The sequence below is a fragment of the Paramormyrops kingsleyae genome, chromosome 11 (assembly GCF_048594095.1).
Source record: "Paramormyrops kingsleyae isolate MSU_618 chromosome 11, PKINGS_0.4, whole genome shotgun sequence".
Classification (NCBI taxonomy): Eukaryota; Metazoa; Chordata; class Actinopteri; order Osteoglossiformes; family Mormyridae; genus Paramormyrops; species Paramormyrops kingsleyae.
Genome location: NC_132807.1, coordinates 14,922,215 through 14,949,015, shown reverse-complemented (window position 1 = coordinate 14,949,015; position 26,801 = coordinate 14,922,215). Strand labels below are relative to the sequence as shown.

Here is a 26,801-nt window from a genome sequence, read left to right as displayed (position 1 = left end):
CATTATTATGTCATAATCACCACCCTCATCGTTATGTTGTCCAAAAAAAGAGTGTCAATGTGTTTTTATCTATTTTTAGTGATCTCCTGTGCGGGTCTGTAACAGGACAGCAGGCAAAAGTTTAAATAAAGAACCACATAGAAAATAACAAGTGGGTCGGTGTAAATTTCAGAGCTAGATAACAAACTATGTTAATTCCAAATGGATTTCGAGAAACACTCACTAATTAACGATTGATCTTAAGTTCTAGGTAATTAGCTACTTAGCATCATGAAGCTTTCAGGAAACTCATATCAGAAACTAAACATATAGTGACGGTATGCTGAGCATCTGGCAGAGGCCCCTTTGACTGACAGCTCCGGCAAAATGTCTCTTACGTTCAAAGAAAGGCTGGAGATACTGAGTCCAAATTGCTTGTGTTCCGTGCTGCTATTGCTGAGGCAGCTCTGCAGAGCTGTGGCTGTAAGGTTGTTGGTGCCTGTCGCGGCGGCAACTGCAGAACCCAGTGGGGGACATCAGGGGTAAATGGGGCAATCAGGCTGGAGAAGGAGACCTTCCATGATTGGCTAGCTTTTGGGACTCCTGAAACAGCTGTCAGGTACTGACCGGCTAACCAGAATGCAGCTTTGGCAGTTATGCAAACAAAACCTTGGATGTGGGAAGAGTGTGGGGAGTGTTTTAATAACCTCATTACTGTGTTTATCTGACTAGTGCCATAATCAGGTCATTAAAAACACATGTAGACATCTTAATCAGGTTATCGCAAGTAAACGTAGCCGTAGTCAGCTAACAAATAAAAACACTTCACTTACTTTGTGACTTGGGAAACTGCATATCCCTCTCCTCCTCTTGTATGGTCTGCAGGGTTGGACCAAAAACAATTTCTCTGTATTTTAGGATGGAATAGCGATACACAATATTTTCTATGAATTATGACAAATGTTCCATTTAAAATAAAAATCACAAGTGAAATATAACAATTGTTCCTCGTCATTCCCCGCCATCAAATTCCCTGTATGGTTCATGGGATAATGATATGGTGGATTATACTTTCTACTGATGCTGGGCAATCTCAGCATCCACCCAGCCACACCTCCAGTCTCTATACAGAGTGTAAACATCTCATACAGCATTGAACAATGTAGGGCATGGTGTTTTTTTTCTCCATATTTAATTAAATTTCCCCAAGCGCATTTTATCTACTAAATGTCTCCTGTGTGTCTCCTGCTTATGGTAAGAAGAAAAAAAGGAAAGCTTAGGGATGAAACTCAACATATTTGCCCAGCATGAAGACAGCAATTATTTATTTACCTATTCAGTGACAGTGGTTAATTATTTACTTAATTATGTGTCTTATCATATACATTTTTGGCTTATAATATTTTTAACGTTCAATCGGATTATTGGAACCTCTCCCCATTATCCCTTTGGAATAACCTTAATTTCTGCACTGATTGGTCAGTGTGATCTGACCATCTTCGAAGTTACAATAATGAATAAACACAAACCATTTTAACTGATAGCACACGAATTGTTGTATTATTCATGTACACATTGAATTCTTCATTCAACCATGCACAGTGTAGGTTGAAAAATTTAACCCCTAGGCTAATGACTTCAACAAAAGGGAAAAATGGAGTCAAGAGTTAGCAAACCTGGAGTCCAATCAATGAAACTAGATAGGAGGTGTGAGTTCTTATAAAAACACTAAAACATTCTGGGCCCTATTTTACCTATCTAAAGTGCACAGTCTGATGTGCACGTCGCAAGTTCTTCTGGGGCATGGCCAACCCACTTTTGCTGGTTAAATGGCAGAAAGATAATAGCAATATAAGGAACATGGTCGAAAAGGGTTATACTAAGTCTTGGAATTAGTCATGGGTGTGTTTGGGGTATAAAATGCTGTAAGCCAATCAGAGTGTCATCTCCCATTCCCTTCAAGAGGCAGGTGCACTTGCACCTTGGCAGATTGCTATTATTGCGATGAATTTGCCAGGCAGTAGAAAAGAACACTTCTCTACAAAGGAAATGGATCTGCTCGTGCATGAAATGAAAGTGCATAAGCAGACCATCTACAGCAACAGTGGGATGACACCAAAGCTCCCTGAGCTTTATAATTAATAATAATAATTACAGTAGTCCTCCAGTATCCGCAAGTGATATGTTGGAAGACCTACCACAGATAGGCATGGATAACAGCGAACCATCCGTGGACCTCATAATGTGATTTTCATGTACATACAAAAAGCCCCGGATATTCTGCGATGTGCCTTAGATGTTTTCAGGACCAAGAAATGCCTCTGATTGTACCTCATCTTGCTACTCTTTTTGGATAAAAGCATCAGTTAAACATAAATGAGTTACATGTACATCAAAAAAAAAAACTGTCTGTAGCCCCTCCTGACCTCATATATATCATTAGTGTACCAATTATAATTCTTAGTGTTATGTCACAGACGATATTGGTCATAGTACAAAAGAGAAATAAATAGGATAGAAATATTTAAACATATAGAAAATGTAAATATTTTAAATGACATTTTCAAACGGACATTAAAATATATACTAAGGAATACAAGTAACCACAATTACAAGTAACTAAATGGAGGGGAATGATTCTGCAACTTCTCATATAAGTGGAATGTGCAATAAATGAATAAGTATGCTTTCAGATGTACAGTACATGTTACAACAAGGACTCAGAGCATTCAGGTAAAAACACATTAATTAACTTTCATATTTCCAGGTGATCCATCCAAATAGTACAAGATGGTGAGTGTGGGATGAGTATGGATTAAATGGCCTGACCAAGTGACAGGCCTAACCAGGGACTGTAATGCTGTCGGTTTCAACACCACCAAATCTAGTTCAATAGGCATTTCATGGCAACGTCTCCTGGATTTCACATGAAAAGCCACTGGGGCAAATCCAGTCAGTCTAAAGCATCAGTCATGTTTCAAATGGGTCAGAATCATGATACTGCATTTACACCTGCAGAAACCGAGATGAACTGAAAGTGTGACTTCTTTGCACCTATTCAGTATGCATCTGCTGCCACCATTTGTCTCATCTATAATGTATAGAGTGGGCTTCTTTACATTCTTCACACTATACATTCAGGACTCAAAATGACCTCACAAACGGGTACATCAGATCGGCTGTTCTATCACATGCAGAATGGCTGACTTAATTCTCATTAATTTCCATCTCACCTTGTCTCACAGACTTCATTCTCATCCTGAAGGCATTACCTCATAAGAAGAGTGACCTGCAAATAAAGAGCCCTGGTTAGATCTGTTCCTCCTCAACTTGTCAGATGTTATTTTCCAGCAGATCTCATGATGAGAATGGAGGTCAAAGCAACAGGACATTGCTTTGACATTAGACAGATGACTGTATAATGCAGGTTACATTCCCTTGCAGTAACCTTGCAGGAATGTAATAGTGAAGTCAGAAGCAGCAGGGGGATAATCAGCCCAGCTGTGGTGAGATGCCACAACCCCTGCATTTTGGCTATCAAATCAGCTAGCCCACCTGCACTCTGAAGAAATGAACAGCAATGATATTAACAGGACTTAGGGAAAGGACCATTCTGTCCTCATCTTGTAGAGGTGAAGTATATGTACGCTGTAGAAAATTTAGTTGGTGCACATTTAATGAGGAAGACCCAATTTCTTGCAAGAGAACTAAAATTGTATATACTGTGTTTAAAACAAAATATGTACATCAACCAACAGTTGCAAGAAAAGTATGTGCACCATTTGGAATTATCTGGTTTTCGGCATTAATTGGTCATAAAACGTGATCTGATCATCATCTACAATGAGCTGCATTAGTGATTGTTCTTGTACACATTGAATATATAATTCAAACATTCCAAGTGTAGGTTGGAAGAAGTAAGCAAAGCCATGGATTTACTAACTAGTTGAACCTTCTTTGGCAGCAATAACCTCAAACAAGTGCTTCCAGTAGCTGTGGATCAGACCTGCATAACATTCAGGAGGAGTTTTGGACCATTCTTTCTTGTACAACTGCTTCAGCTTAGCCATATTTTTAGGATGTCTGGTGTGAACATCTCTCGAACGCCATTCCACTGTATCTCTTTTGGGTTAAGGCCTGGGCCAAAAGGGAGATTTCCTATTTTAAAACCACCCTGTAGTAGATTTACTTCAGTATTTATGGTCATTGTCCTGCTGCATCACCCAGCTTCTACTGAGCTTCAGCTGGCAGATAGCCACCCTGATATTATCCTGCAGAATTACCTTTAAAATATTGCCAATTAATTTTCCATGTAGTAATGACAAGCTGTCCAGGCCCTGAGCTAGCAATGCAGCCCCAAATCATGATGCACCCTCCACCGTACTTCACTGTTGTTCACGTTACAAGGTAGTTTTTATTTTGAATTTAATTTCTACAAACCCCATATCTAAGCATTTTGATTTCATCTTTCAGGTGTATTTGTCTGCAATGTCACAATTCAACTGCAATTGACTAAGTCATAACAATTACTATTGGTTACATCATCATGGTTGAAATGATTCTACTGTCAAAGTTCCACTCTTGTGATCTAGGCTCATGTCACTGTGAATAAAGGTGTCAGCTAAATATGTTAATGTAATGTAAATGTAGTCTAACGTAATAATTTAGAGAACAAAACAGCACGTTTCCATTACTGTGCAATTGGCAGAGCCTGAGACATGATAAAATCATTGTAACACTCTCACACAACACACACCTGTGAGCTATGACTGCATATAGTGACCAGTCTTTTTCATCTTGTTTGTTTGACTCATCTGCCGGCCCCTGGAGGATGGGCTCCCCCTTTGGGTCTGGTTCCTCCCAAGGTTTCTTCCTCTTAGGGAGTTTTTCCTTGCCACCGTTGCCTTTGGCTTACTCAATGGGGGGTCCTTACGAGGCAGAAATGTAAAGCGCATTGAGACAATGTAATGTTGTGATAATGCGCTATATAAATAAAATTGAATTGAAAATTGAATTGAATTCTCCGCAAAAGGCCAAAAAATGCAGGTTTCATATAAGGCTATCAAGTGTTGTTCTTATCTCAGTTATGTATGATAATGCATGATGTTTTCTATATGTTTCCTACAAGTCAGTGTTTTTTTGTGTATGATGATTGAGGATTCACAAAAACATACTTAACATGTAAGGCGCTGAAGGGAAAAACCTATGGGAAAAATATATAACTTGTGCATGAACTTTACATTTTAACATTTGTGATAAAACAGTAGGAGGTATGTGTTTAGTCCTTGTTGTTTCTTAATAAAAATGTATATTGCTTTTATAACATTTTAATGAAAGACATGTATGATACCTTCACATTCAGTCGGTGGAACCACTGTCCACGATTCAACTGATTCATTCAAAGAATTATGCATTCAAAGAAATACTGACAAAACATTTAACATGCATTTAATATGCATTGTACATCAATGTAGAGCTTATATGTTTGACAAAACATTAATATCTATTTTACATATATAAAGGACATATATGACTAATGACATACATTTAATATATTGTATATAAATGTAGTATTTATATGTTTGACAGACCATTAATTTAATATGTATTCTACCTCAATAAAGGCCATAACGCATGTTAATATGAATTTCATATTTTTTGAGTATCATTTAAATGGCTTATGTGAATTGGATAAACGCATGAGTCATATGTTATTTTTTAAAAACCTCTCCATATGGATTGTGTAGGGCCAGGTTTTTGGGATAACCCTTAGGTCAGCTGTTCAAATCTAGGTGTAAGAAATCTTCAGCTAATCAGTCCTCTTATTTGTAATCTAATTAGGGAGTTGCAGCAAAAACCTGCATACACAACAGCCCTTTCTGCATGAGATTGCTGCATATCAACATATTTAAAAATCAACGCTCATCAGTCCAGGCTAATTGTGCCTATTTTTGCTTACTAAAAGCAAGCAATACCTCATTTGAAAGCTGTGATTAGTTTTTGCGTTAATTGCTTATTCTCTACTGGAAATAGCAGAAAAGGCTAGCTTGTTTTTTAGCTGTTGTATTGGTTGTGTCATCTGTGTGCCTCTGCATCAAATCAATATTTTATTTCCCCAGAAGAACTAAAATTCAATCCATGGTTCCTCTCTGCTGAACTTAAATGTGAAACATGATCTGCTGTTACTGGGTGGCACGAAATAAAAAATTTTGAGACAAAAATATTTGGGGCATGGCTGAAAATATTCATGTCCTGTATGCTTGGCCCTGTATATTTTTTATGTGGTCTGAATTACTTGAACGATGCTCTATCTGTTGAGCTACAGGAGAACACAGCATTTTTTAATGCAGAGCAAATCATTGACGGGTGCAGACTCTAATACTTACATTTTCTGAAAAACTTAATTGTAAATTGTAACATATAGATTGATCCTGTTCACAAGGGTAAGCCTCTAATCATCTCATCCTTCTCTTTGTTGTCACAAAATGCTGTTGCCTCAGTTTTGGTGTGATTTGTCTCACCCATAAAATGTGTCTGCAAAGTTTGGAAAAGATCAGAAAAATAATTTTTGAGTTATTATGCTGACAAGATCAAATGTGTGAGGCGGCCTTCTCTTTGTTATCCCTATGTGGGACTGCTTTCATTTTGGTGATGTTCGTTCCAAAATTTGGCCATGTCCAGTCAACCTTATACAGCATGTCTCAGAATTTAATCAGTTCCAGTTCAGCAGCCGTACATCACTGCAGAGTATGAAAATGATCCATCAAAAACTTTTTGAGTTATCTCAATGAGATGAAGACTCAAATCTGCCCATTTTCCTATCACAATTTAAACAGGTCCATATCGTCATCCTTATAACAGGTCTGGAAAGGTTGAAAACGATCTGTCGAATCATTTGGAATTATAACGCTAATGGGATCCAATGTCTGAAACTACCCCCCCCCCCCCCCCCCCCTTTTTTTGCTGTTACCATGTAGCGCTGCTGCAACTCTGGGGTGATCTGTCTGAAAATGTATCAGTTCTACGTTTGTTTGTTCAGCAACCATTCAATGCCTCTGTAAAGTTTGAAAAAGATCAATCAAATATTTTGAGCTATCATTTTAACAGGATCAAATGTGAAAACTGCCCTGTTTTGCTGAAGTCCATGGAATACAGTATCATAAGGCTTGCACTATTGTTTAAGCTCAAAATATCACTTCATCACATTCATCTTGATGGAATTCACTGTATGCACATGTATCAATAAAAAATTAAACATACCAGAGTAGTGATATGTTTGTTTGGAAGAGTCCTGAAACATTTTATGACACTTGTGTGATCTTACTCTCTGTCTCGACAGATATCGACGAATGTGCAGAAGGCCTGATCCAGTGTCACAACCATTCCCGCTGTGTCAACCTGCCTGGCTGGTATCACTGTGAGTGCAGAAGTGGCTTCCAGGACAATGGATCTTACCTGCTCGACGGGGGATCCTGTGTTGGTGAGCACCAGAGTGCAACTCAGCATGCTTAAGATGTCAGTGTTAATATAAAGACGTTTTTTGCCAAATTCCCCATGAGAAATGGGCACGCTGTAGGAAGCTGGCACGGATACAAGAACTGTGTGGAATCCACGAAAGAGGCATACTCAGAGCTGGTAATATAACATACCTATTCCAACCATGTTTTTCCTAATGAGGCACTTACTCCCCACCCTGACTGTGAGATATTTGTATATCCTGCAGTAATGAAGGACCATACCCAGGAGGTGACTAGGGGGTGCTTAAATATAATTAGGTTGTTTCAGGTTGTTTCTATTTGTTTGTTCATTTATTAGTTTTTCCACCTCTTCACTCAAGCTGAGCTGGCCAACTATTCCAACTGTTCCCGTCTTCGGGCAACACTCATGGCCCATGCCACTTTGGGGGGGGGGGGAACGACTAACACACACCCTCTCCAATGCGTATGTGCTCTCAACCAACCACACTCCTTTTTATTCCACACTCGACGTAACAGTGCTCTGTTCCAGCCACAGGTTTTTATGCAGTAACCATGATAAAACCTTAGTCATGGTTTCCACAGTTACCCAAAAAAACATGAAAAATGGCAAACCATTGTAAACCATGGTTATTTAATCATAGTAAAACCATGGTTAATTTTCACAAGGGAACATAACATTGTCTTAATCATCGACCCTTTGGCTCTGTAGGCTGTCAAGCCAGAATTCATTTAAGTGGAAATTTGGGCATAATGGTAAACCAAAAATGTTAGAATTTTCTCAATATGTGTCGTGGCACAAGGTGACACATTTGCATGAATTACTTAACTTCATAACCTTTTGTGATCTACTAAACAATTAAATATAACATCAGTTGGTTTCCATACTATTTTCAGATGCATTCTTTAGAATCCATTCCATTTCTTTGGAATTTTGCATCGCATGATATATAGGTCAACTTAAATGTGCTTTTATGTCTTTTAACATATATATTTCTGTGCAATATAAAAACAGACATGCACTATACTAATATCAGCCGGTGTATATTTACATAAGCAACAAAACACACAAATCTCATCTCTGCATACTGATATAAACTTACTGTGATATCTTGGGCTTTTTTTCTTGCCATTTTCCATTCACTTTATGGACATGTGAAACCTTATTTCCAGTGCTAGTCCATCGCAGGTTATTCACATACAGGTACATTCAATCAAAGTATCACAGACTAAGGGGAACTCAAACTTAAAAAGCTTACCTGAATTCCATTTTGGCCTTTAGGGGGAACTTCCAGTGCTCTTTGAGCATACTCTGAAACAAAACTGAAACTGAAAAGTGATACAGGCTGTATACAGTATATGTCCATGTGTAAAAATATTTATGATGACAGTTATCTTGATTTAATTACTTTGTCCTCTTCCACAAAGAATTAATTCTCAAGCAAAATCAATTTTCCAGTAATTCCATGAAGAGTACTTCATAAATAACATGAATATATGGTTATGATCCATCCATTTATCTTGTTACTCCTTATCCTATAAATTGTCATGGATATAACTAATTTATCTAACAAATGGAATTACAGTTGTTCTCGATTGCTTGGCACATTTCATGAAACATTTTCAAGACAATAAGAGCATTTCTCAAAACATGTTATGCATACAGCATAAGCCTACAAAAGCCTGTAACTTACCCAAAACAATTAGCTAATGTCTCAAAAGCAAATGATTCCACCAATTAATTAGTCAGTGCCATCAAAATGAAAAGTACAATCAGCATCATTTTAACCATAAGAGTCAAAATGCTTAGATATATTGTCAAAATATCAGTGTAAGTTTGCTCCTGAGCTCCAGAATTCTGAATGACAGTTGAGTCCTGCTTCCTCGTTGATACTGACCAATCATTTTTGTTTAGCAAACTGGTATTAATTCATGTCAAAGCAATATCAAACAAAAAAGTTACACAGCACTGAATAGCACAAAAACTCTGCACCAGCTGGCTGGGATGACCGGATGACCGATGTGCAGTTCACGTCTGTGACTAGCATGTGCCTGGCCATGAAGGGGAAGAGGCAGCTGTGCATCCAGCTGGTCAGACACACGGTGGTGCAGGAAGTCTGGCTTGTTGACATTGACATTGCCAACCCCTGCATCATTGGTCTGGACCTGCTGACTTGACTGGGGGCCACCATCAACAAGCTGGGAGCAACCCTCCGCCTCAGCACAGGCATGGTGACCCTCCAGTGCCACAGCAGCAGTCAGCAGCAGAGAGTGAAGAAGACCACTAACTGTGGGAAGGGAGCAGCCTGCAGCAACTGAGGAAAGAGCAGCAGCAACACAGCCCCAAGCCCTGCCCCGATCACAGAACACAGTAACATGGCAGTGAGGGTTATCTCCCGAGATGGTGCAAGCTGTACAGGAAGTGTGGCAATGAAGCAGGCTGGACCTGACAGTGGACAGCAGGACAAGCTTAAGGCTAGGACATCTTCACTGCTGGGGACAAAGATTGCCAACCCACTTCCATGGTGCAGTACCACATCGACACAGGGGATGCCCTGCCAATTCGCCTGCATCCGCACAGACTGTCCCAGCAAAGCGACAAGCGGTGGAGCAAAGGATCAGAGAGATGCCAGTGGCAGGAGTCATAGAGCCATCCGACAGCCCGTGGGCGGCTCCAGCAGTCAAAAAAGACAGGACATGGCGGTTCTGCGTCATCTACCAATGGCTGGATGCAGTGATGAAGAAAGACTCATCCACTGCCATGCATCGATGTCACACCAGACTACATCACTAGGTCAACGTGGTTCAGCACCCTGGACCTCCGGACTGGCTACTGGCAGGTCAAACTGGCCACAGAAGCTCACCCTAAGACCGTTTTCTCCATCAGCTACATACTATGGCACTTCCAGTCAATGCCATTCGGACTGTGCAATGCCCCGGCAATGTTTGAGCGGCTCATGGAGGGAATCTTGTCCCATGTCCCCCAAACTGAGTGCATCATGTACCTCGACAATCTCCTGGTCCATGCTTTTGACTTTGCTGGGGCAATACGAAACTGTGAGACTGTGTTCTCCATGACCGGCAGGCATGAGCCCTCGGAAGTGCTCCCTTCTCCAGCTACCTGGGCCACATGGTCAACGGGGAAGGTGTGGCCACTCACCTGGAAAAGACGGCAGCACTGTGGGACTGGCTAACCCTGCACAATGTGAGAAAGCTACGTCGCTTTCTGGGTCTGGCTACTAACGCTTCATCAAGGATTTCAGCAGCATTGTGAAACCACTGCACTGCCTCACAGAGAAGGGAAGCAGTTTTGCGTGGACGGATGCCTGTGCTATGGCCTTCAACTAGATTTGCACGGCACTCGCCAATGCCCCCGTGTTAAGAACATAAGAACATAAGAACATAAGAACATAAGAAATTTACAAACGAGAGGAGGCCATTCGGCCCATCAAGCTCGTTTGGGGAGAACTTAGCTAATATCTCAGAGTTGTTAAAATCTTATCTAGCTCTGATTTAAAGGAACCCATGGTTTTAGCTTCCACTACAATAGCAGGAAGACTATTCCATACTCTGACTACACGCTGTGTAAAGAAGTGCTTCCTCAAATTTGTTTTAAAATGTTCTCCCGCTAATTTCCACTTATGGCCACGAGTTCTAGTATTTAGACTAATATTGAAATAGTCATTTGGCTGAACAGCATCCAGACCCGTTAGAATCTTATAGACCTGAATCATATCCCCCCTTAGTCTCCTTTGCTCAAGGCTGAACAGATTCAGTTCCGCTAACCTCTCCTCGTAAGACATTCCTCTAAGACCAGGAATCATTCTCGTAGCTCTTCGTTGCACCTTTTCTAAGGCAGCAATGTCCTTCTTGAGGTATGGTGACCAAACCTGCACACAGTATTCTAGGTGGGGTCTTACCAAGGAATTATATAAGTGTAAAATCACCTCCCTTGACTTAAACTCCACACATCTAGAGATATAACCCAACATTCTGTTCGCCTTTTTTATTGCTTCCCCACATTGGCGAGAGTGGGACATGGAAGCATCAACATACATACCGAGATCTTTCTCGTAATCAGCTACCTTTATTTCAGTGGAACCCATAAAATATCTGTACTGTATATTTCTGCTCCCTGCATGGATTACCTTACATTTATCTGTGTTAAATTTCATCTGCCAAGTATCAGCCCATTCGCTAATTAAATCCAGATCCCGTTGAAGCCTCTCTGCTGCTTGATTAGTATCTGCTACCCCGCCCACCTTAGTGTCGTCTGCAAATTTAACCAGTTTACTGTATGTATTCGTGTCAATATCATTAATGTAAATTAGGAACAATAGTGGTCCTAAAATTGAACCCTGCGGTACCCCACTATAAACAGAGGCCCACTGTGACATAGTGCCTCTAATAACTACTCGCTGCTTCCTATCAGTTAGCCAGTTTTTGATCCAAGCTGCCACAGTTCCTAAAATTCCTGCAGCTTTAAGCTTTAACAAGAGCCGTTTGTGGGGGACAACATCAAAGGCTTTCTGGAAATCTAAGTAAATCACATCATAGGCCTTTTTGTGATCAATTTCACTTGTAGCTTCCTCAAAGAACTCAAGCAGATTCGTTAAGCAGGATCTACCTCTCCTAAATCCATGTTGGCTATCCTTTATAATGTTATTTGCATCTAGGTAATCTACCATTTTCACTTGAATTATAGCTTCCATTATTTTTCCAGTAATGCTAGTTAAACTGATTGGCCTATAGTTTGCTGGATTACTTCTATCCCCTTTTTTGAATATGGGTGTTATATTAGCATGCTTCCAATCTGATGGTACCACTCCCGCAGATAACGATTTCTGGAATATTAAAGTCAAAGGTTGGCTAATAATATCCCTCATCTCTTTCAAGACTAAAGGTAAGATGCCATCAGGCCCCTGCGATTTATTTATTTTGAGTTTAGCTAGGCTTAGTATCACATCAACCTCAGTTATACATATATTGGTCATAGACGATGCTGTATTCGTATTAATTGGTGGTAAATTACTTGTGTTCTCTATTGTGAACACCCTTGAAAAATAATCATTAAACTCGTTTACCATATCAATTTCGTTATCAATTATAAGGCCCTTACTATCCTGCAAATTAGTGATTTCAGCTTTTAGTGCTCTCTTAGAGTTAAAATATTGGAAGAAACCTTTACTGTCATGCTTAGCCTCCAATGCAATTTTTCTTTCTACATCCCTCTTTGATAGCCTAATGTCATTTTTTAACTCTGCCTGTAGACTTAGATACTCCTGCTTGATTTTGAAATCATTAGTTATTTTCCAGTTGTGGAACAGAGCCCTTTTCCTCCTGACTTTATTCTTAATTTCCTTAGTAAACCACCTTGGTTGTCGTTTCCTAGATTTAGTTTTGCTGGAAACAGGTATGAAGTCCTCTTGCACTTGCAACAATGTGCTTTTGAAAAATTCCCATGCCTCTTCAACTGTTTTGCTATTTAACTCTGTCCAGTTTACAGTTTCTAATTTCCGTCTCATACCATTAAAGTTAGCCTTCCTAACATTGTATACTTTTAATTTAGACTTTGCTCTTCGGACACTAAAATTAACCTCGAATTTAACCATGTTATGATCACTACCGTACAATGGGTCTAAAACCTCTAATTTTCCAATCCTATCCTGGTTATTACAAAAAACGAGATCAAGAAGGGCTTCTCCCCTGGTAGGAGTATTAACAAACTGAGTAAAAAAACAATCCTGTACTAATTCCACCATCTCAAGTTCATTTACAGAAGAGCCAGAGACTGTGTCCCACTGTATCCCAGGTAAATTAAAATCACCCATAACCACCACATCATTTTTATTACTCATAATCCTGATATCATCATATAATATTCTGCTTTCCTCTACAGCTACATTAGGTGCCCTATAACAAACCCCGACAATTAGGCCATTTGAATCTTTAGCATCAAGTTTGATCCATACAGCTTCTGAATTTTTATTTTTATCAGTGAGTTCCCTTGCCTGCAAGTTTTCTTTTACGTATACTGCAACACCACCTCCCTTCTTGCCTATCCGGTCTCTACGGAACAACGTATAACCATCCATATTATATTCATCACCATCATTGTCACTCATCCATGTTTCAGTTATTCCTATAATGTCGTAATTGTCTGAAGAAATTAAAGCCTCTAAGTCATTAATTTTGTTTCTAATACTCCTAGCATTCAAATACAGACCACTAATGGTAGGCCTTTTACATTGTCTACTTTTAATATTTATTTGGGCTTTCCGTCTCTCCCCACATAAATTCATAACTGACCTCCCTGCCCCCCCAGTCCCTAGTTTAAACATTCCTCAACTATTCTGCACATACGCCTCCCCAATACCCAATACACTGGTTCCCCTATGGTTCAGATGCAACCCGTCCGGCTTGAACAGGTCCCACCTGTTCCAGAAGGTCTTCCAGTGCCCCATAAACCTGAACCCCTCTTTCCTACACCACCATTTTAGCCACGCATTTAATCCCCTTATCTCAGCTAATTTTGCCTGACTTGCACGTGGCACGGGAAGTATTCCAGAGAATACCACCGTGGATGTTCTGCTTCTAAGCTTATCCGCGACCTCTATAAATTTATCTTGCAGAACAGCCCTTCTGCCCTTTCCTATGTCATTGGTGCCAACATGCACCACGACCACTGGATCCACCCCGGCTGGGGCCAAAAGCCTGTCCACTCGATCTGGAAGGTCCCCTACCTGGGCACCAGGCAGGCAAGACACCGTACGGGACCCTCTATCACGGGTGCACACATAACTATCTACACCTCTTATAATTGAATCCCCTACTACCACAACCTCCCTCCTACTGGGGTTAGGTGGCTCCTTGGTGCCCAAGGGCCCACCTGCCTCCCCAGTCTCTTCCGGCTCTAAAGCTGGAAGCACCTGAAAGCGGTTAGAAACCGTTACCTCAGGTGATGCCGCCTCTGTGAACTGTGTACGCCCTTTTCTACGTCTACGTCTACGTCTGTTAGCATGTCTGGATCCATGTCTCCCTTTTATCCTGGACATGAACGCCAGTAACGTGGGGCTGGGAGCTATGCTGTCACACCCAAATGGAGGCACCCAAACAGGAGTGTGTGGTTGCAAACTTCAGCCAGACACTTAGCCGGTAGGAGGGAAACTATTACATGACTTAACGGGAACTGCTGGCCCTGGTGCAGGCGTGAAAACACTTCCATCCCTACCACTGTGGCTGGCAGTTCCAGTTGTGGATGGACCTTGCGTCACTGGCATGGCTTCTAAACTTCCACAACCTGGAAGGACAGCTGTTCTGCTGGTCGGAGGTGCTGGTGGAGGATGATTTTGATATCCAGCGCTGCCATGGGAAGCTGCTCTTTCTCGCCACCCCTGCACTACCAAGAGCTGCCATCACTGTTGCCGAGCGGAGGAGTGAGTAGCTGCTGCCCACACGGCACCAGTTGACCAGGTTCACAAAAAAGTAGATCGCCAGCAACTCACCACGGAGCAGCACAGCAACCCCATGCTAGGGAGTGAATGACCAAGGGCAGGTGACCAGCTGGGAGGACCGATCTGGAAACAAAGGCCTACCATTCCCTGGAGAAGCACGAGTGGCTGCTGTACCGGTGTGGGCAATCGCCGAAAGGCACAGGGAAGCTGCTGCAGCTGCTGGTGCCCTGGAGTCTGCGCCCCGCCATGTTAAGATCACAAAACGGGGCTGTGGGGGCCATGCATTTCGGGGCAGCAAAGATACTAGGGAAGCTGCAGCAGTGGTTCTATTGACCTGGCTGCTGGCAGGACACCAAGCTATTCGTGCACTGCTGTGACATGTGAATGGCTAGGAAGGGTCCTAGCCGGCAATCCTGGACTCCCCTCTAACCGTACCTGGTGGGTGCCCCCATGGAGCACATGGGCGTGGATGTCCTGGGCCTTATCCCCCGCACCGAGGCTGGGAACCACTACATACTTGAGGCGATGGACTACTTCACAAAGTGGCCTGAAGCATATGTGATTCCTGGACAGAGTGCCACCACCACCGTGGCTAAGCTCCTCAACAAGTTTTTTGCAGTTTTGGGACCCCCCAGGAGCTACACAGCGACCATGGGAGGAACTTCAAGGCATAGGTGTTTGGTGAGGTCTGCCAGCAGCTGGGGTTCATAAAGACCCGCACCACCGCCCTTCACCCACAGAGCGATGGGCTGGCAGAGCGGTTTCACTGTACCCTAGCCGCACAACTAATATTCCTCATGGACAAGCAGCAGCGCGACTGGGATGTCCACCTTCCCCTGGTCCTGTGGGCGTATCGCGCAGTGGTGCAGGAAAGCAACTGCCCCATCAAGAAGAAGGGGTGGAGAACCAACCTCGACAGCCACTGGAGGGGCCCTAGGGAGGTCCTGGAATGGATCTCCGAAGTAGTGTACAGGGTGCCAATGCCTGAGCGGTGCAGGACTGTTGTGCTGCATTATGACCCCTTGGCGCTGTACCAGCCCCTGACCCACTCGGAGCAGCCATCGCCAGGACCGGTGGTGAGACCTGGAATCATGTGTGCAGCGGAGAATGGATGGATGGATGGATGGATGGATGGATGGATGGATGGATGGATGGAGTATCACAGATGTCCTCAGTCTTATAGTCGGTCACCAATTGCATAGAAAACATTGCACAGTTTTGTGTCATTATGGGTATCACACAGAACATGAAGAAGAGAAGGAGAAGCAGAGAGGAATGGATTGAAGGTAATAGCCAAGCAAAGTAAAGGGTAGAAAGAGCTTCATGTTCCTGTGACCACGGTTGCTAATATTATCAAGAAGTTTACGGCCTGTGGCAAAGTAGGCAACCACCCTTGACATAGCCACAGAACCAGGGTGACCATCAAAATCAAGGTGTTATAGCTTCAAGTCACACCATCCATCGCTGTCTGAAGGAAAGCGGGCTTCATGGTAGAAGACCCCACTCCAGAAATACAGACACAAAAAAGCCCAACTGGAACTTGCTGAAATGCATGTTGACAAGGCACAGTCCATCTGGAAAAATGTCCTTTGGACAGATGAATCCAGATTAGAGCTTTTTGGTAAGTCACAGCATGTTCACAGAAGACAAAATGATGCTTTCGAAGAATAGAACACCGTCCCTATTGTAAAACATGAAGCAGCCTCAGTAATGTTATGTGATTGCTGTGCTCTCTCGGGTGCCTTGAAATCTGTGCGCAGCACAATGAAATCAGAAGATTATCAGGGCATTCTGGAAACATACTGCCCAGCATTAGAAAGCTCTGTCTCAGTCTCAGTTTTGTCCGTAATGCAGAAGGGTGGATGCCGATTACTTTTCTGAGTTTCACCTTATTGTGATCGCACACATTATCATTTGTAATCACACTATATTGTATAAATTGAAAACACAAGTGTTTGGAAGATTTGTGTAATGTTTTAATGTCCTTTTGTACAACTGTCTCAAATTAATCTCCCCTGTCTTGAAACCTGGCAAAGGTTTATTTGGAATAAAATGAACATTGAATTCATAACTAGGAAGTATTGTGCAATTTTATTGCTTTGTAAAGATTTACTGTATCTACACAGCATATCAACATATGCATCAGCCGGTACATCTATGGCCTGAAGAATGTGATCTAGCTCACTCATATACACCCAGGTTCAAAAGCAGCACAGCAGATAAATGTATGTAATGTCTGTGTATTTCACACATGAATAAATGCTGATGTGTGCACACTGTCCAGCGTGTTCCTGTGTGTGTTGCAGACATTGACGAGTGTGCCACACAGACACACACCTGCTGGAATGACTCTGCGTGTGTGAACCTGCAGGGGAGCTTTGACTGCTTGTGCACCTCCAGCCCTCCATGCACGGGAGACTGCCTCCACCAGGGGGCGCTTAAGCAGAACGGGCAAGTCTGGACTCTGGAACAGGATCACTGCTCTGTCTGCTCTTGCAAGGTGGGTAACTCAGAATGCACAAGCTCTGCCCGTGTTAAGCAGGCTCGTCCAAACTGAAACCCCTGTATATATGGGTTATATTCTGCTTGTTACCAGACCTAGTGTCTCTTAATGCAGCATCCATAATTCTGCAGGTCTTTATTTCATTTATCTCTTTTCTTGAAATAGGCAAATATACCATAAGGTATTTTTTTTCAATTCGGGTTACAGACGAAGCACACTCTAAAGAAATCAGCATGATATTACCGAAAGAGGTGCTCATAATTCACCTCAATGGGTCTTAAAGGGGCTTATGTGCCTCAGTAGATTTTACCGTTTACTCTTTAGTTATACTGAGGTGCTTTATGTACCAGCATCTCTCACAAGCATGACTATGCCATGAATGCCAAAGCATTAACAGAGTCCTCTGTGGAGGATACCTGTCACTAAGATCACCCTGAACTAGACTGCAGAGCTTACAAGTACTCTCAAGATGCTTTCTGTCTTATATAACCATATCCTTGATTATGAAATATGACTTACTTTGAGAAATTTCTGCTCTTGACTATTAGAGATATTTCTCTGTTCAGCAGAAAATGCAGGGTTAATCTAATATCACCGTTTTTTTCTGAGGTAAAAGTCCATTCCATTGCTTTTCTGCCAATGCCATACAGTTTCTTACTGGATGTGCCCCAAAAACCCTGGCAGCAGTGGAGCAGCAGGGAATTCAGCTCTACCAGTAATGACCTCTGCTTTAATACAACAACCCCTGTTCTTTTCATCAGGACGGCACGGTCACATGTAGGCGGATGGCATGTGACTGCCAGAACCGCAGTGTAGATTTGCTATGCTGTCCAGAGTGTGACACTCGACAGAGTAGCCAGTGTGTACACCAGAGTGGCAGCATGCTCTACCACAGCGGGGACAAGTGGATCTACAGCTGTCGGCAGTGCAGATGTCTGGTCTGTATACTCACAGCACTGGGTCATCTTCCTTGGCTAGGAAGTGCTAGTAACTGACTCCTTTAATATACATTTTATACACGCACCATCTGTCATACTGGGCATAGAGTATAATAGAATAAACCTGTTAAATTCTTTACTTACATTATTGCCACTTATATTTGCTTTTTATATATTCAAAAACATGTGGAAAGGTCAGCAATAAGGAAGGTATGTCCTCTGTCAGTGTTTCCCAATCTGGTCTTCGGGGACCAGCAGACAGTCCATGTTTTTGTTTGCTGGGAGGGAGAAAAAATGTGGTTTGTCTGGCAGGGAGATGGAAGGGGGCAAAAACATGGACTGTCTGTGGGTCCCTATGGACTGGATTGAGAAACACTGCTCTATGTATTTGTTATAAGATAGAGGTATAATGTAAAACACCGGCATGACCCTTAAACACAATCTAGTATTTGAATCCTTTTGTTGGTAGACAACTATAAAATGCTATAATGCGCTGATGCAGTAGACATTCATACAGAGTAATAATAATAATTTGTTAATAATATTGCTAAAGGAACAGAGCTAGATGCTAAATGTTAGACATTTGTTTTATACTCTGTGAGTTTTTTTTTTATTAAGTTTGCACTTAATTTGAATTTTGATGAAAAAAGAAATGAATGTATGTGTAAGTAATTGAAGCTAATTTGTAAAAGGCAGTGAGTATACCGACAGTAACCAATTATTATTTTAATGCATGCAATTTTGGTCTCTATCGCTAAAACGTGACCTTTCTTACTTTGGAGTGGCTTATTTCATTTCTCCTAATTGGCGAGTGCTGTGGCTGCCTAATTTGACTAGGACTCATGTTACAGTGACAGCTTTGCAATTAACTGGGAAATAATGGGACAGTAACCTGGAGCTCATGCGCCACTTGGCCAAAATGGCATTTTTTATAGTTTCTGCCTGCAGGTGACTGTATGATTAATATCTTCCACCCAGCCTCCATTTATGGTTCATCATGTAAGAATGCCTGTTCGAATGCCGTCTTGGCGGCTTCGTCACACAAGGCGAGTGTGTTAACCTTCCTCCTCCTCTTCCTCCTCTGTATGTACCAGGCAGGAGAGGTGGACTGCTGGCCCCTCGCCTGTCCCACGCTCTCCTGCGAGTACACGGCAGTGTCTGAGGACGAGTGCTGCCCACGCTGTGTCACAGACCCCTGCCTCGCCGACAACATCAGTTACGACATCAGGAAAACGTGCGTGGACAGCGCTGGCATCACACGCCTCAGTGGCTCCGTGTGGGACGTGCCCGGATCTCCCTGTACCACATGCATATGCAAGGTAATAAAATTTGCTGCCAGGGTTCCCTGCACGCAGGGTAACACATGACACCATATTTACCTGGGTAGCTACTAATGACAATTTTTTGTCCTCTTCTGTAGAACGGGAATGCCTGCTGTTCAGTGGAGTTGGAATGTCTTATGAACAACTAAACACAGCTCTTACTGAAGGCTTAGAGCGCTTCTCTGGTTTAAAGAGCTAGCTCTGTTATTTTTTAAGTTTTATTTTTGTTCTGCAATACACCAGACTATGGCCTAAGTGTCAACACCTTGGAGGCGCCTGGAGCTTTGCTTTCAGAAAGAACGGTCGCTCTACTGGCTGTAGCACCGGGAGATGCTGCTAAAGCCGTAGTGGACTGAACGTGTCTGTCACAAAAGCGAGATCAACCCACGATTTCTCCCGGTCCTCCTTGGTCAGTGTGGCGTGTTTTTAGGTTTTTGCTCATCAAAAGAGAAGCAACATGAACTAAACAGGTTATTGGCAGCACTGTTACTGATACGTTTAAGAAGGGAAAAACATTTTTTTGAAAGAGCAACAGCCTCCCTCTTAACTTCCGAGGTCGCAACTGTATAACCCCATCATGGGGGCTCCCCTTTCAATGAGAACCAGTACCCAACAATCGCCCAGCTAAATAAGTAGTTTACATTAAGTCTAATAACTAAAGACATTCCTAAAATCAGGATAAAGTTGTGCGCAGTAGCAAATTCAGTAGGTAGAAAGCAAGGGCGTAGGTTTGGTTTCAACGCTGGTAAGGACCAAATCAGCCCCGAACCCACTCCACCAAACACACACAGTACTCCCACAATATTGGAAGGGACATGTCTCTACTGTCCATACCCCAAAAAATGTCCTTGGTAGACAAATTCCTCCAAAAGAATAACTCCAAAAGATGTTCTCATATTAACAGTGACAAAATGTTAGAGAGAAACCCTCTTTCTTGTGTATGTGTGTGTGTATGTGTATTTATAAATATATAACTATGTACTGTGCAAATGTCTTCGGCAGTCAAAGAAAATGTTTAAAGCTCTTTATCTGCGTAGTACTTGAGTGTCTGGTCAAAATAAACAATTTAACATTAGAAAATATGCAAATTATCCATAACACAACAAAATCTAACAAGAATTTGTTCTGTTCTTCAAGAAGTCACTGGCATACTGTGGGCTGGCTAGATGAACACCACTTCAGTTCCCAAACCGCTCCTCAGGGGCACTGCATCCATTACACGTATTCGCTAAATTTAACCACGGCTCAATTAATTAGATATTTTAATTAGTTAAATAATAAGCAATGTACTGTTTAGCCAAACAAGGTGTGCTAGTGCCCAAAGAATACAAGGGTCTGTTAGGGCTGCCAGGGTTACTTTCGAAGACCTTTTGAAGATGCTAAGGAGATATACAATGAAGATCATTTTCTTTGACTTTTGCACAATACTATGCATGATGTATATATGCACACACACATGCACAGGATGAGCCTTGGAGTAGCACAGTAGCGATTGGCAGAGACAGCTAACAATGCCAGTTTTTTTTCAGCACTCAAAACAGCCCCCTCTCCTTTTGTCATTCGTGGACTATATGAAATGACTAAAACATTTTCCCTTAGATTTTCTGTGTAAATGTAAAATACTGAGCTTTTGTTCATAATTTCCAAAATTGTGTATTTATCTGAATTTGGTGGGGGTTCCTTGTCTGTAAATACTGTGTAAAGCTAGGACTATATCAAGAAGACACTGGACGTGTTAATATAGATTCTTCAGTCCTAAGCTACCTACTTGTAGGAGAAAGCAAAGTGTGTATTTTTTAACAACACTGATTTTGTGTGTGTATTATTGTCCAAAACTCGTAGTATTGGTTAGCATAGAAGCACTGATTATTATTTCTATTATCTGACAGCAATGAAATCTGTCAATTCTAATGAGGAAAAATATGGAAAGAATAATGATCAACCTTGAACAATACGAATTGCACTTTCAGTATATTGCTGATCTCACATTTGGTGTCATATTGTAATTAATTGATTTTATCTGCCATAAAATTGTCCTTTAGAAAGAACCTGAATGAAATACACAAGAAAACGTCTTGTCATAATTTGATGGCTCCTTTTTTGGAAAAAAATATTCAACTCACAAATTGGCTAAATATTTCATTCAAGTACTCAGTGTAACATTCTACGGTGTACAGTATCTCTTCTGAGTTCACTAAAAGTCAGCATTGTGATGGAGAACTCTGTACATTTTTTCATTTAATAAATATTTTAGTTGTTTAACTGTAGTGTCTGTTTAATTGCTGTTGTGTGCATTCCTAACTACTTTTAGCTCTAAGTGAGGGATTAATTTCCCTCACAAAAAGTTGAAATCTGTATGTCAATACAATTTAGGTATAATAACATGGCATTAAAGATCTGCTTAAACAAATGGTTTGACCTATTTACTATGACGATGGTTCTAGCCTCACGGTCATGCTGGGAACTCCTACAGTTACTCATGCTTGATCCTAATATGTATTGTCTTTTGACACATGAGCCGAGTCCTCCTTGTTGCCTTGATGTGTGAAATTATTGTATTCCCTAGACTGTGGGGAATATATATGGTTTTGGGACCAGTCTGCCTCTGCAGAGACTTTTCTTGTTAAGAAGATAACTCAAAAACTGTTTGCAGAGGCATTGTATGGGTGATGAAGTAGAACTGCTTAGATTACATAACAGATTGCCCCAAAATTGAAGGAGTGCCGCATGGAGATAGTACAAAACAGCAGGAGTTTTGATCCCTTTAGCACCATAAATATTTCACAAATCTTTTTTCAAACATAGCAGAAGTATTGAATGGGTGTTGAACAGGAATTGATTAAATTATGAGACAGATCACCCCAAAATTATAGCTGCGCTACATAGTAATAGCAAAAAAGACAGTTTTGACATGACACCATTAAGATAATAACTCAAAAACTATTTGATGTATAATTTTCAACCTTTGCAGAGACATTGTATGGATGCCAAACTGGAACTCATTAAAGTTTGAGACCCCCCCAAAAGTGAAGCGGCGTCATGTAAATTGTTTGCTTCCCTCTCTGTGTCATTGCCAATATTAGACCAATACTGGTTAATAAAGAGGGCAACTTCTATTTTTAAAGAGCTATAGAAATTATAAATAAACTCAACTGAAAAATAGCAAATTGAGAGCGCAATAAATTACATCATGTGAGTATTTCAGGGGTTTTGTGTTACAGTTGGTCATATTGCAAATGTTGGTCATAGTGCAAAAGAGGATTTTATTGAAAATAAACATTTAGACATATGAAGAATGTAAATAATATAAATTACATTTAAAGTCAAGAACATTAAAACATACAAAGAAATGCAGTTCACCACCTAAGTGGTTGTTAATTAAAGATTGTGCAAATTAGCAGTTTTCCAAATGAAATCCCAACAACAACAAATAACCACTAATCAGACGCTGACTTGTCCTTTATGTGTTTTAATACAGGCAATGATATTGAATGTAAATTGTATGTTTAGAAAGCAGATCCAGTTTGGTGAGCATGTGGCGTGGCAGGCAGGTTGCAGGTGAGTGAGAGGAAAATAAGAGCAAGCAGGCAAACAGGTGGGTATGAAGCAGACATGCAGATGTATGTTGCCAGTTGCAATAAATCAACAGCTAACGAAAAGCGATGATTGAACAGTAAGCAATGAGTCCCTGACTGAACTGTCATGCCATTTTTATCTACAATACTAACTTCCTGTCAAAACACAAGTCTGATATCCAGCCACTAAATATCAATTAAATTAAGAAAATATTATTCTCAAAAATTTTCCAGAACATTCCAGAAAAGTTTATAAACTTAAATATTGCTCCTGCAATAAAAACGATATAACTGCACTCCAGATTTTGAAGGAGAACCCTGAAAACACCTAAGGGCAATAATAATTCTGATTATAACATTCTGCGAAAAGTATGAACTTTGCAATTGCAACAACAAAAAGATGTGTTCAATATCTAAAATTTTCTCAGATTTTAGACTCTTCAAAATAACCCTTTTTGGCATCAATGACAGCAATGACAGCATTGCTGACTCTTAATTCACATTAATTCACACCAATTATTATTCCCTCCTGACAGGTGGTATTCTTTACGCAACTCAGCATTCGTTTAATGTTTCCAAGACATTGCAACGTGGATTGATAGCAGCCATTTTGGGACTGTTTGTGAAATGGTCTTAGTGACTTAGGATTCCTCGTGGCTTCTTCTTCGCTCTAGCACTAAGGGGCTTAATGAATTGCTCTTAGTCAAAAAAATTTGGGGTCCTACATTAAGGACTGACACACCCATTATTTTTAGGAGTTTCTCCTAAATAAGCAAATTAGAAGCTACTTTATGCCTTAAGAAACTTTGTGAATACAAGCCCAGGTCATTTTACAAGCACGCTTCCTCAGCACTACTCATTTAGCACCTTTTTGTCTAGATTTGAAAGAACCCAACTGTCTGAGGTTAAAATAAACTACACAGATGTAATGCTGAAGGAATGGCATGGTGGAACCAATATGTAATTACAAGCATAAAGAAAAGCCATGCAGTGGCACAATCTCAATTATCCTCAGACTGCTGTACTCAAAAGCTGACCAGCGACAGTGCTGTTATGTCAGAGAAGATGGCCATTCTACAGATACATTTGAAATGAAGGAAAGGTTTGCTCTGCTCGATTATAACTACTTGACATCTGGAAAACATCAAAGGGTTTTGGATTCTGATTTTAAAAAGAAATTTCATTGTATATGGAAAGACCCTAACACATTTCACAGTTTAAAGTCTATTTCGCTTTGTTGTGATTTAGTTTGAGCTATTTGTGGACACTGCTAAAGAAAAGTTCAACACTTAAGAGACCATCTGAAAAGAACTTTCTTTACCAAAATATATTGCCGGGGAGCTCAGAAGGAAGCAGTGTAGAAGGGAACACTGTAATGCAGAGTTGAAAGCAGTGTAGAATGGAGCAGTGTAGAAAGGAGTACTGAAGTACTCAGATAGAAGCAGTGTAGAACGGAGCACTATAGTGCTCAGATGGAGGCAGTGTAGAATGGAGCAGTATAGAAAGGAGCACTGTAGTGCTCAGATGAAAGCAGAGTAAAAGGAAGCACTGTAGCGCTCAGATGGGAGCATTGTAGAATGGAGCACTGTAGAATGGAGCAGTTTAGAAGGAAGCACTGTAGTGCTCAGATGGAAGCAGTGTAGAAGGGAGCACTGTAGGTGGCAGCACTGTAGTGCCCAGAAGGGAGCACTGGAGAATGGAGGAGTTTAGAAAGAAGCACTGCAGTGCACAGATGGATTCAGTCTAGAATGGAGCACTGTAGCCTCCCGCCTCCAGAACTGTGGGTTTGATTGCTTTCCACTGTATGTGGGGAGTTTGCAAGTTGTCCCTGTATTCTTACAGATTTCCTGCTTCGTGCCCTGTGATGGACCAGAATCCCATCCAGGGTGTCCCTTGCCTTGTACCCTGTGACAGACTGGTATCCCATCCAGGGTATCCTCGTGCCCTGCAATGGACTGGAATCCCACACATTGTTTCCCTTGCCTCGTGGCCTGTGAAGGACTGGTATCCCACCCAGGGTGTCCCCTGCATGTACCCTATAATGGACTAGTTCCCACTGCCTCGTACCCTGTGACGGACTGGTATCCCATTCGGGGTGTACACTGCCTCGCACCCTGTGATGGACTGGTATCCCATTCAAGGTATTCCCTACATGTGCCCTGTAATTTGTTTCTAAGATGTTAAACAACCGGGTGTATATATTAAATTAAATCACTCTCTCAAGACAAGTATGCTCCTTTTGTAGTTATCTTTTAATCTTAAAATGTATTAATTGATGTACAATTACAATTCACCTTGCAGCACTTAACATAAATCAATAAACAATGTACTTTGAATTTTTTTCAAGTTATTTTAACCCAGATTGGATTATGTTGCTTAAATGCTTGTTGATGGTAGGAAAATCAATATGGCCATAATTAAATGTGGATTAAAAAAAAGCAAGAGCAATTGGCAGGCCTTGGGACTTGTCGACAAATTTTAAGTGTCCAAGAATATTGATTGGCTTGAAAATGAAACAGCTTTGCATTATTTAACCTTGTTTTCCGTGTTCTGAGGGCTGGCTTTCATGGTTAAAATGCTTTTTTTGCATGACTACAGGTGGTTAGGGGGCTGACAGCTTCATCAATTGGCCCCACTGTTAAATACATTGCATGTGTGCAACTACTCTGAGGGTTCAGGATTCAGGATTTAGCTTTTAAAAAGGAATGCCCTTCAGGGTTTGTGAAAATGCGCTATACAAAAATACATTTGTTGTTGTTGTTGTATTTAAGTACCAAATTAAATAAAATAACATTACGACAATGACCATTTGGAAGAACAAAATCCAGGGATGGAATGGAATCCAAATGTCTGTTTTTTCTGGTTTTGTTGTCAGCATTTGAAGATAAAGGGGTAATTCAAAACAACTTTAGGTAGGTTTAAACAAATCAATACATTTGTATTCTGAATGAGAGGCTAGACCTCAGACTAAACTTGCACAACTGAAATAATCCAATATATTATATTTTAAGTGTGATAAAATGAAAAATTGCTAATAGTCACACAAAAAAACCAAGGACATGACATGAAGGACTTGAGAGCAGACGGTCAAAACAAAAAGGGTTTTTTATTGAACTAAACATGAACTGAACAAACTGGGACTGGAAAAAAACAGGAGCATGAGGCATCGAAAAAAGAAGACTAAACATGGGATGGAAATGGGCTTACAGACAGCGCGATGTCAATGACTTGTGAGAAAGAGACAAATTGGTACTTAAATGCAGAGACTAACAGGGGCCAACAAGCAACAGGTGTGGCTCATGAGAACCATGTGAGGGAAGAGAGAGGAGGATCAGGCAGATGTGACAGTACCCCTCTGCCTGAAGTGTGCCCTACGGAGGACATACAGGGGTGGAGACCAGGGAAATCAAACAACAGGGCAGAGAATAGACAGGACTGCTGGACAGGAACAGGAGGGGCAGAGGGGACTGTTGGACAGGAACAGGAGGGGCAGAGGGGACTGCAGGACAGGAATAGGAGGGGCAGAGGGGACTGTTGGACAGGAACAGGAGGGGC

General features: G+C 41.3%; 1 protein-coding gene and 1 long non-coding RNA gene across 4 annotated transcripts in view; one reads left to right on the top strand and one right to left on the bottom strand.

Moving 5' to 3' along the window:
* Positions 1-21,933, top strand: part of LOC111841508 (protein kinase C-binding protein NELL1) — a 214,173-nt gene extending 192,240 nt beyond the window's left edge. For 2 of the 3 annotated variants that reach the window (XM_023807322.2, XM_023807305.2), the window contains 5 exons: positions 7,319-7,459; positions 17,215-17,408; positions 18,173-18,349; positions 19,444-19,668; positions 19,770-21,933. In XM_023807322.2, the coding sequence (XP_023663090.2) occupies positions 7,319-7,459; positions 17,215-17,408; positions 18,173-18,349; positions 19,444-19,668; positions 19,770-19,820 (788 nt within the window). In that variant the 3' untranslated portion in view covers positions 19,821-21,933. The remainder of the gene's footprint in view (positions 1-7,318; positions 7,460-17,214; positions 17,409-18,172; positions 18,350-19,443; positions 19,669-19,769) is intronic. The other variant, XM_023807314.2, reaches the window with a different exon arrangement.
* Positions 498-3,246, bottom strand: LOC111841523 (uncharacterized). The gene is made up of 3 exons (XR_002837699.1): positions 3,213-3,246; positions 813-886; positions 498-539 (listed from the first exon to the last, which is right to left on the bottom strand). It is a non-coding gene; the product is annotated as an uncharacterized lncRNA (long non-coding RNA).
* Positions 21,934-26,801: the final 4,868 nt, after the last annotated feature.